We start from the raw sequence: 11586 nt of genomic DNA, 5'->3' as shown, positions 1-11586 counted from the left end.
ACCTCAACTCATCTGAAAACCCTATGGCTGGAGCCAGTACCACCTCGACCTCTCCTTCTTTATCTCTCTGTATATCCGGCGGTACAGTGCTTATGAACTATGGGAATACAAGAGTCTGAATGAACTGAGCTTGACCTTGTCTGACCCTCCCACTCTGACTTTTGAACTTTGACCCAGTAAGCTGGCAGCCAGTTCCTCCGTATGCACAAACCCTCCATGTTTAATCCATCGCTGGATTAATGTGCATAAGAGAGACGTCTTATGCGCGTTGTACTATAAGTGAACCCCACACACATGCTAAAATAGACACATGTCCCCTGCTGTCGTGTGTGTCCCTCTGCACTGATGTCAGAGAGCCGGCATCGTTCTCTCATCACATGCACAAAAAAACATTCGATGGATTGCTTTGGCGTCAACCATCTTTGTAGATCTTTATGTTCTCAGTAACAGTATGTGATTACAAGCCTCTTTTCGTCCTACAGCGCCACTTCTCATTGGACGGAGTGCATCATAAGCCCCTCCCACTGTCTGTGAACTTTGATACTTTGTGAATAACAATAGAGCATTTAAAAAAAAAAGGCAGAAGCCTTGCTGATGAAGAAGGATGAGCCCTGATATCATATCGCTCAAGATTACTACGTCACAAGTACGACATTCGAAGAAAATCAAAACATTGTGGTCTTTTGTGCGTAATGTTGATTTGTCATTCTCAAGTTTATCGATACTGGTCCATTTTCGCAGAACATTAGCTAACTTAGAAGCCATAGCTGTACAACAAATCTGAAAACGTTTAGCTTAGAGGCTTTAGCATGACCCTCGGCTTTATCACGACCGATCTGTGAAGTGCTGCAACTCAGGCGCAACCGCAACTCGCCACCATGGTGCTCTGAGCCTGAACTGCGCATCCCACAATGCCCTGCTATATGCTCACACTGCATGAACACAGTCACAAACCCCCCCGCGTATAGTGTTGTGACATCAGTGAAGTAACGAGACACACGAAAAAACCTTCTCCAAACACTCCTGGCCTTATGGGTTTCCTGTTTTTACGTATCTGTTTTTTAATATTCAGGATTTTACCTAAGTGTAACACCACTACGACGTGCGTTCATATTTATAAAACCGTCAAAAAGTCAGATGAGCACAACGTAACGTGGCAAACCGACACAATATTCGATGAAAATAACGCTACCTCTTCCTGACCTGTTAAAGGCTTTCAGGAGAACAGCATTCCAGAATGTGACGCGATTAAACAAGTGCTTCATTTTAAAAGCAAACGATAAGAAACTACAAGCTCAGACAATACAGGGTGTTTCATGCTTTTATCATGCAGTCAACAAGATCCGAAACCACGTGTGTGCCTCGCCTCGATCGTCTGACCAAGGAAACATCAAGCCATAATGCTAAAGAACGCATTTGTTACACTCTGCGAGATACGAAACATTGTACATGAAACAGGTAGCCGAAAGCACACCTTTTGCCGTTACAACTCGACCGGTCTTCAAATAACAATAACGTAAGCAGTCATTATTCCGAAGGGTCCAAATCACCAGACGTTGAATCTAAAAATCATCCGATTCATCTTTCATGAAGGGCCTATAAGTAAAGCTGACGTTTTTATCTGCCCTGAAATTGATTGTTGATTATTTTTGTGCATGCTCAGCACACGGTGTTATGCATCTTGATGTTAAAACTAAAACCCGGTGTAGAAACAGCCCTTCACTTAGAGGTTGTTCAGACCTGCGTACCCTTTTTAGGCCAATGTGAGATCACCTCCTCTCGTCTACCTGTACTCTATAACAAAAACATAATTTTTTTTATATTAAAAAAAATCAACTAACACATTTATCAACATTTATAGGCAGGACTGTGGAAACTGGGTTCTTTTCAAAGAAATCATAAAAACACTCTTTTAATGATTTTTATAAATCAGTATTGGTTTTATTTTCGGTTCTTTGAGCTGGGAAATAGCAACAACACGTTCAGGTGCTACAGGAAGACCAGTTACTGCTTTGGTTTCCTAGCTGTAGACTTTTTCCTAACTGTTGTCAATAGTTTTATTACCAGTCGTGCAAAATGAAGGACGTTAGTTACTAAACTGTCTCCTCACTTCATCTTGACAATAGAGCATGTTTCATGAGTTCATTTCCAGACATAACCGGACACGATAAAACGGTGTTGTAGAAAAAAAAAGTGGAATTGTTGGGCGGGTTAATTATAACCAAATTCCACAGTTAATTTATTCTTTTTTTCTATTAAGAATTTGTATAGTAACATTTTTCAAAAACCGTGTTGTTGGCAACTGATACTGAATTTTCCAGATGAGAAATGTGGTGGTTCCTGAGATTCTGAAATAAATTATTGCTGAATGTTCTCTAAACCGAAGCGTGAAATCACTTTATTGCTATTATTCAGATCTCTTGTGTCCCATATGGGTGAATATGCATTGTTAATGTATGTTTATCGTTATTCATAATGCATCATGCCCCTCCAGGTCGATGAAGGTGATGATCTGTTTCCTCGAGGTGTAATTGAAATTCTTCTGCGTGTCACCTTCATGGATTATGTTCCTGCATGTGTAATGAGATCAGCCGCAGGTAAAGCTGACAATCATACCCACTGATTGAAATACCAAGTACGTGAATGCTTCTGAGAAATATGCAAATATATGTCAACGTTGTCACAGAAAACATGAACCATCATCATGGAGGGGAAAAAAAGAAAATTGTTTTGCTTTGATCTGCATTCACATATTAAATGTCCGATTTTGGACCCAAGTTTATTTTTTTTTTTGACCACGTTTACATATATATGCATATTCAGTGGGCAGTGTAATAAGCTAATGTTTATGTTGACATCAACATGGGACTTGTTTCAGTGATTCAAAGACAATAGCTTTATACACAGTGCGCCATCAGATTTAAAACTTTGCAGGATGTTTTCATTCACTTAGAGCTGTGTTTCACTGCATGAAATATGTTTTTTTCAAAAATCCATAATACGGACACTTTAAAATGATATGCAAAGATAAGTAATGGTTGGACAGTGGCATAATGTACACAAGGGCAAAATCGTTTTTGAGAACAAATGTTTGATGTTGACGTGAAAACATTGGCATCCACCACACACAGTTTAACATTTAAAGGATTTAAGAATCACTTTGGCATCAAGTAATGATCACCTACTGTATTATAAATGCATGTGATTCATCCATCACTCCAGCTCTAATAACACCTGCTGTTGACTTAAAATGCTCAAAGCATGTGATTTCCCAGTGGATGCATGTACATTTCTGTTTGTTTATGTGTCTCTTGCAGCTGTTGAACATTTACTCATTCGTTCCACACCTACCGTCAGAGTCTTGGTGTCGATGCTCATGGAAACGGAGAAAACCTTTCACAAGTAAAAATATATCATGTTCCCTTCACAGACAATCAAATATTTTGTCAGGTGTTGCTAAAGGTTTGAGGTCAGTGACATAAAACACCGGATCTCAAACAACCGGTCTTAATTTCCTTCGGTTCTCCACACAAAAATTGTAGAATGCCTGTACATAAAGCACAGAAGTGACAATTTATTTATTCAGTTAACAATAACAACGGTATGGAGTATTCCTGTGGTGCTATTTTGCCCTTTTTTGGTGCTTCTGAGCTTCCATTGTTCCATTATGCAAATATATTTCCACATTTTTGTTCCACAGGAGAGAAAGTATGATGTTAGGAATGTTATGAGGGTGAGTAAATGATGACAGAACTATTACTTTTAGCTCTGATTGCAGACATGCAAGTAATTCCCGTAAGTCCATGTGACTCCTTCCTTTGATAGACAGGATTCTATGCAATTCAATGGGTGAGGAGACTCCCTCCCGTCTTCTTCAATACTGTGCTAATATGACTCACAGATTTTGCCTCTCAGGAAGTGTGTGAGGATGTTTGTGCCTTGGACAATGGCTTGGGGTCTCCCCCAGCAACAGGAACACAACACTGGAAAACCAAACATTGGAGATGTGGCCGCTGTTATTGTGCCAGTGTGATGCTGGAGATATGTGTTTTGGGCCAGCTGAGTCTATTGTACCTACTGCAGCTGGAATGTGAACAACAAGAGTCGCTGTGTTTATAGAAATCTTCCATTTCCTGTGAAGCTCTGTGGACGCTTTGTTGAATGAAATATTTTCGACACTGAATCCATGGCATTCCCCTGCTGTGTGAAGGGCTCTAGGAACACCAAAGGAATGTAGTGTTCAGTGAACATGAAAGCTAGACTTCATAGGGCACCACTGTGACCCTTGGTATGGCGGGTCAAGGCATTTGGAGTTTTAAATTTGGCAGGCTCACAACTAACTGTAGGCCAATATAAACACTGGTGGAGGCTGTAGAAAGCACCACTGCTATCGGTTTAAGGAGTGGTGGGATGTAGTATCGAAAGATCTGGGCTTGAAACCAGAAGGTAGATAGTTCGTTCCCCACAAGAAACGATTCAAGAGGTCTTGAGTGAGACACTTAAACCAGTCCAGACAAACAAAGCCTTGTCCAAACTATCCCAACGTGGTCTCTTTATTGTAAATCGGGGTTGTACTAAGGTTTTTTCAGTGATTCTTTCTGCAAGTAGCAATACTCAGGCAGGTAGTGAATCATCCATTCAAATCTAAACATGGATTAGTTCAGAAATGAAACCAGTAGCAACCAATGAGCTTTATATTTTACTTTTATTACAGTATGCGGTCACTTTATAAGTGGGTCATTGAATCATTGATTCAACTGATTTGTTCGAAAACACTGGCTGCATTTGAACATACTTCAACAGTGCCTTCAATTCTGGACCATTGAATCCTACAGTTAAACGGTTCAATTAAAATGCAGATTTTTCTGGAAAACTGGAACCATTCTTGAAAGGCTGATCCCTATGACCCAATCCCATCAAAGGGTTCACCTTCTGGAGTGAGAGCTTTTAGGAATTGAAGGGTGTAGGGGCCCGATAACGGTTTCTTGAAATGCCCTTCTGCATCATCACACCATGCCCATACGATCATGCAAATAATCTTTGCAAAGGATCCGGAAGTGTCCATCAGTCGTCCCAATCAAGTGTCCTTCATTCTGAAGGGCCCTTTGAAGTTGTCAGTTTTGAGCACTACGGTTCGGAACGACCCTTCAATATGGCGGCCATGATCGTTTTCACTCTGAAGTGCGCTTTGGAGAGCGATACATCCCATTTGGGACGCACCGAGGGAGGAAACCAATGAGAATGAATCACCCATCGAACCGATTCGTTCAAAATGATGAATCATTCAGACCCGGGCTTTCAAACATCGTTTGGACCCATTTCCACGAAGAGAGCACCCACGTCTGTAAGATAGGTCAGTTCTACATACATTCGAAATCATAAATGTCTAAAAAGATACAGACGTCTATTTGACCTCGAATATAAACGTCCTGTAGAGTTACTGCAGATGAGCAAACACTAAGAATGGTCTTGAAAATGTAAAGCAGACGTTTACTGTTAAACACACTAGTCACCAAATATATAGACGCTATATATAAACGCTTTTTCGTTGGAAGACGTTAAGGTTACAGGTTAGTCGCTAATAATTAATTTGAGGCATAAATATCCCGCCACTCTCAATCCTAATAAGAAAGCCCATTCTTATCCAGAATAATGTTTCTGTATGAACCCTGCAGGGCCTGGAGCAGAGCAGCTATTCTGTTACAGCTTTCCACAGCAGCTGGAAGCCGTTATTCTCTCATGTGATGTGTGTGTGTGTGTGTGTGTGTGAGCGTTTCTCCCACGAGCCGTGAGAACAGCGCGCGTGCTGGAATGCTGCGTGAAGGAAGGGGCGTATATCGTGTGTGTCCTGGGAGTTTGGGATTGGTGTGTGTTATGATCGCAACTCTTTCATCACTGTGGAAACTGCAGCAAGGGGCGATGGGAGCTGGAGTCTGGGGTTTCTCCACAGCCCTGAGATCTGCTCTAGCTCTGCCAGTTTTTAAACCTGAGGTTATGAATATTGCAACACTTTAAACAATGAACTTAAATCAAATAACTTGCAGTAATTGTCTTGCTTTGTATTAGTAGCAACCTGTTTTTATTTGAAAAATTTGTAAAAGTAGGTCTTTGCGATGCCCGTTAATATTTGTGGATAAATAACTTTATTTTTAAGGTGTCCTTTTTACACATTACATGTACTTACTATTATAATAACAGTAAATTATGCATAATAACATACCAGTAACCCTAAGCCAAACCCTAGTCCTTTTCTTAACCATACAGTAAGTACATATCATATAATTAATTCATTACTTAGTACTTATATATATAATACTACTGTAACAAGGGCACCTTAAAATAAAGTCTAACCACACTTATTTATAACGTTTATAATATATCGTATTTTAAGTTGAACATTCATGTCACTATTTCCTGTCGCATTAAAACTTTTTTTAACCAAAATGTGAATGCTTAATCTAACCAAAATTATCTTAAATCCAATCATAAAATAAATATACAATGCTCTCGTTTCCCAAAACATTAAACGGCACCTTTTAAAAATTAACATTTTTACAGTATGATTTGAGTATTAGCTTTATCAACTTACAAACCCCTTGTCGTTCTCTTTTTTTTTTTTTTTTTAAGCAAACCTATGTCTGACCATTTAAACGTGAATCACTGAAATGCATCAGATTTACGGAACTGAAACAAGCATAAATGCCAGAGCCAAAGTAATCAGAAGTTGGCTTGTTTGTGTTTTAAATCGGATTTAGTCATAGAGCGTGGAAATCAGTCACTCTTCCTGTGACTCAGAACATCCTTTAACTCATCTTAGGAGGGCAGATAAAGTCATGAGTTGAGTTGTGATACTGACTCAAATTGCGAGTCTTCTTCACGTTCATCTTTAAAGGCGATTTTCCCTGTCTGTAAATGAATTAACCCATTCTGTATCGTTCAGCTCCGTAACAATGACATCAAGTGCATCAAGTGTCAGTGAATGTCATGAAAAGACAGTAACATCAGCATTTATTTTTAAAAAAAAAACAACACTGTAGAGATCCACTTATATGTTCTCAAGATTGATGTATATTTACAGTCAGCGGGTTATTTACAACATGAGTGAATGAGAGACAGCCGTACATTGTACAATATGTGGTGACATGATCGGTACGTCACAGAGCGTTATACTCCACACACTTTGAGGGATCTGTCGGGAAATGTTTCTGACAGATCGTCATTAATCTTTTCAGCCCCTGTGAAAATACAAAAAAAGACAAAATATGAAAAAAAAAAAAAAAAAAAAAAAAAAATGTATAAAAAATATTTTAAAAATATGAAGAAATATTAAAAAAAAATGTATGTATATATATATATATATATATATATATATATATATATATATATATATATATATATATAACAATAATCACAATGCTCTATGTAATATAACACACTTTTATTCACACTATCATTTCAGACCTGAATGTATTTCCTCTGGGTTTCGTCGTTGAGCACATGGGCGACGTGTTTGGAGAAGATCTTCTCACGTCCAGTACGAGCGTGGATACCCACCATGGTCACACCGATGGGCCACGGAGCGTTTCCTATAGCCATCTGCAGATAAGCATCGTTTGCCTGCACGTACACGGACTGTTAGTTTGATATATTTGTGAGGAAACCCCGTTCCAAACCGTCAAAGTATTGCAACAAGTAAAACACACCTTAACGTATTCCCGCTCCAGCATGAACTTTATGATGTCTGTGATGGACTCCTTAATATCCGCTGGCAAATTCTATATATAGAAGACACACTGCGCCTGTGAGCCTCGATCTAAGAATGATACTGTATAAAAAAAAAAGCTTGTGGGACGTCATACCTTCTTACGCAGTTTTCTGAACAGAGGTTCCAAATAGGATTCAGTCTGTTTCTGGGTGGCACTGGCGAGTTTGCCCTGGACGCTACGCTTCACGTGGTCCTCTCGGCTGTTCAGATCTTTAGCCCACACGCCCAGCAGAAACTAGAATAATAATAATAATAATAATACAAATAAACTTGATTCTAGATTAAGTATCACACAACGCATAAAAATATACACAAATACAAAAAATTATTATTAACTTAAGATAAAATGATTGTACTTTTAAATCAGATGCTCATTAAATCATTAATATTTTTAAATATTTAAAATAATTAGAATATCATCTAAATGCATCACTATCAAACGTCCAAAAAAGTAAATAAAACAAACATACCCTTAAAACTTTGTTTATGACGTCCATGTCTCTAACGTCATTGCCAGTGCCGAGAGATGCTCCCAAAGCCTGTTTAACACCGGTTATTAAACATGAATGTACCAGCTATAGGGCATCACATATCTTTTGTTATATTATACAATTTCTTAAAGCCATATGCGCGTTAGTATCCAGACAGTTACTGTACCAATGCTGATATTCTAACTCTAATGGTCATATTATGTGCAGCTGAACTAAATATTTATTTTTAGTGTTTTAATTATAAACAATTTCTTATTTATTTATTCATTTACATTTTTCGGAATTGATTAAACACTAGCATTTCATAAACAAAAACTCAGTTTGGAAAACTTGGGTCTAGTTATGAAGAGCATTAAATGTCATATGTAAGATTATAGCGCCCCCTAGTGGAATTATTATAGAAGTGCAGATTCTGGAAGTGATGTACTGTAATTATTTTGCTATGCGGGAAGCCTTATTATTTATGAGCTACTAAAGGTAAAACTACAAATCACTGCTTCTAATTACGTTAAATTAAAATCATGATAAATATGTGTTTGCAATGTGAAGCAGCATAAGGGCCTGTTTTTGTGCAGCTAAAATAACCGGAAGCCTTGGCGCATTTACTTATCGGCCGCACCTGCTCTTACATTGAAAATGAGGATGTGAATTAGTTTAAGTCATTGTTGCGTGTGTGGGTTTACCTCAAGCTCCTCGATGGTGGTGTTTTCTTCATGCACTTTGAGATCGTGCTGCGTGTCCACTTCAGCGCCCTCTGTTCCTCCGACAATCTCATTCAGATACTGCTGATCGATCTTATCCATGGCAGCCTTTAGATCATTCCTCAGACCCTACACACACACACACACACACACACACACACACACTCTCTAAGTCAAATTCAGCCATTTGAATCCACCTTAACCAAACTTTTCTTAGCAGCAAAGGAACATGCACTGTATGACATGAGTGTGAAGAGCTGGGTCTTACCTTGTTTACTTCCGGTGCTAGAATTTCTATCTTTCGGAGTCTCTGGAAAGCGTCGTAATCGGATTCCCCAAACAGACGGACGGGCTCGCCGCGTTCCCTCAGACGTCTGATCACCTGCACACAGCCACAACATTTATTCATCATCCGTCCGAGAACAAAAACCGACTCGTCGGGCGAGCTCTGATTGGCTGACCTCCTGTCGAGAGAGCGTCATCGGCAGCTTCTCCTCCGTGAGCTCCAGCTCTAACACGGGATTGGACGATGCGGAAGGAGGCGCCTCTTCCTCCGTCTTGTCCAGCTTGGACAAATATAAAACAAAAGGCATGTATTTTAACGACTGTTAAATTGTTCTGACTCCGCTGCAAAGCATATAACTTAAGGGTTTATATTAAGAAGGGCTGCTTGCAAAATAATAAGCTGATAAATACTTTTACAGAATAAAAGGCTAGTTCTCCATATTATCATGCAGCTATGCATTTGTGATTAATCCTCATCTAATCTCATAAATATGAGCACACGTAATACTCCCAAGATGCAATGGGTGAACAGCAAAAAACCGCATGTATTATTTGATTGGCCATGCTATATATCGACACTGGTTTTAATTTAAAACATCATCATGCAATATCAAACCAAATAAGAAAGCTTAAACAACAAAAGTGCATTGCACAAATGAGAGAGCAGACAAGGCATGTAGAATTCAAACGACTTGTGCTTTGCTCCTGGGTGGGCATCTCTGTCATTTTACTGTGATCGTTATGCGACTGGGCCGAGCATTCGGATAGTGCTGCCTCCAGCTTTGTGCAACACTGGGAGCAAAGGCAATTAAACACACAAATGTTGTTCAGTCATGCCGAAACCCCGTCAAACATCTGTCTGGCAGCATGCATTCTGTCTGCCTGAGCCCTACCTGTCTCACAGGCTGCTCATTAGAAACCTACACTCACAGAACACACACACACACACAGACAGCAGGAAAGAGAACGTGAGAAGAAATACACAGCAGACAAGAAGACACCACTCCAGGATGAGAAGAGAGAAAATCCTGTACGGAATAGCTTTCGGGAAGATTTACTCACACTCTGGGCGTCCAAGATGAGGAGAAATTTAGCATTACAACACTTGCATGGATCCTCTGCAGCGAATGGGTGCCGTCGGGATGAAAGATAAAAGCGCCGCAATAATGCACACCACTGCAGTCCCTCAGCTCGTGTCATGCATTTGTAAGAAAGAAATCCCTCATTAAAATGCTTTTAAGTTTTAAATGTCACTTCATAACCCATAATACTGCTATTTTTCAGTGAAAAACTTTTACCAATGGATGAAGTGTTATTATGGACTATAGCCAGAAGTAGACAATAGAAAACATAGCTATTATAGCTAGATAGCTAAATAGATAGATATATAGACAGACTCATACTTTAGTTGGAAAATATCTTGATGGACTTGTTTCTTACAAACACACAGATTTTCACAAGAAGTTAACTGATATACTGGAGTCCTGTAGATTACTTGTGGTTTGCTGTGCTGTTTTTATCAGCTGTTTGTTCTGACGGCACCCATTCACTGCAGAAGGTCAAGTGATGTGATGCTAAGTTTCTCCAAGATCTGCACGAATGAATGAAAAATTAATCTACATCTTGGACAGCCTGGGGTGAGCACATTTTTCATGAGTGTGCGATGCTTGTATAGAAAACACTCTTTAAAGGCACAGTCCGTTTCTTTTAAAGCCGAAGTAGATGACTGGAAATGGTTCCTGTATGTCCTCTAAAGCTGGGGTCTGATCATATTTGGAGGTTCGTGGCAGCTAAAACAAACATTTATGAAAAAGATTACGCTACAAATACATTGTGTGTGTGTGTGTGTGTGTGTGTGTGTGTGTTTTCGAGCAGATGTGTTCAACCTCGTGAGAAGGTCAGTGAATGTTTAAGTAAATAAGTGCATTATGTTGCGATGTTGTCTGTATTCACCACTGGAGTTTATACCTTGTATCCACATCTTCTGTAATAATCCTCCTCTTCCTTACGTGCGAGATCAGCCCGTTTGAAGTACTTCTTTGAGTCCTGGAGAAACAACAGGAGTAAGTTATAACACCACACAAACCAAACGCATTGACGTAAAATGTAAACAATACTCTAGAACAGTCGCTACTCACATCCACGAGCTCTTTCTCCTCAAGGAGTTTTCTTTTCCTCGCGATCTCTGCTTTGAGGATGTCCATAATCCCAAAAATAAGAAAAACCCTTCCAAAAACAATTGATCAAAAACGTTTTTTACATAAACATCTAAAGGGAAACAGTTTTAGACGCTTCCGTTCACCGTTTCTCGTTCTGCTTTGTGTGGCTGCCGAGAGCAAGCGCG

General features: G+C 39.4%; 2 protein-coding genes across 11 annotated transcripts in view; one reads left to right on the top strand and one right to left on the bottom strand.

The window, feature by feature from the left end:
* Positions 1-11586, top strand: part of foxp1b (forkhead box P1b) — a 529351-nt gene that overhangs the window by 117115 nt on the left and 400650 nt on the right. The gene's annotated exons all lie outside the window — the stretch shown is intronic.
* LOC122347029 (pre-mRNA-splicing factor 18) lies at positions 6966-11577 on the bottom strand. 3 transcript variants are annotated; one of them, XM_043242009.1, is made up of 11 exons: positions 11381-11577; positions 11211-11288; positions 10136-10162; positions 9419-9523; positions 9226-9339; positions 8940-9086; positions 8236-8304; positions 7860-8000; positions 7704-7775; positions 7462-7617; positions 6966-7235 (listed from the first exon to the last, which is right to left on the bottom strand). In XM_043242009.1, the coding sequence occupies exons 1-11, from the start codon at positions 11444-11446 to the stop codon at positions 7155-7157; spliced, it is 1056 nt and encodes a 351-aa protein (XP_043097944.1). In that variant the 5' UTR covers positions 11447-11577; the 3' UTR covers positions 6966-7154. The 3 variants fall into 3 exon arrangements, with proteins under 3 accessions (XP_043097944.1, XP_043097945.1, XP_043097947.1); XM_043242010.1 differs by lacking the exon at positions 10136-10162 and having other exon boundaries at positions 11381-11575; XM_043242012.1 differs by lacking the exons at positions 10136-10162; positions 11381-11577 and adding an exon at positions 10305-10833.

This window comes from Puntigrus tetrazona, chromosome 6, assembly GCF_018831695.1.
Source record: "Puntigrus tetrazona isolate hp1 chromosome 6, ASM1883169v1, whole genome shotgun sequence".
In the NCBI taxonomy this organism is placed as follows: Eukaryota; Metazoa; Chordata; class Actinopteri; order Cypriniformes; family Cyprinidae; genus Puntigrus; species Puntigrus tetrazona.
Note: the sequence above shows the minus strand (reverse complement) of the source record. Positions and strands in the feature narration are given on the sequence as shown.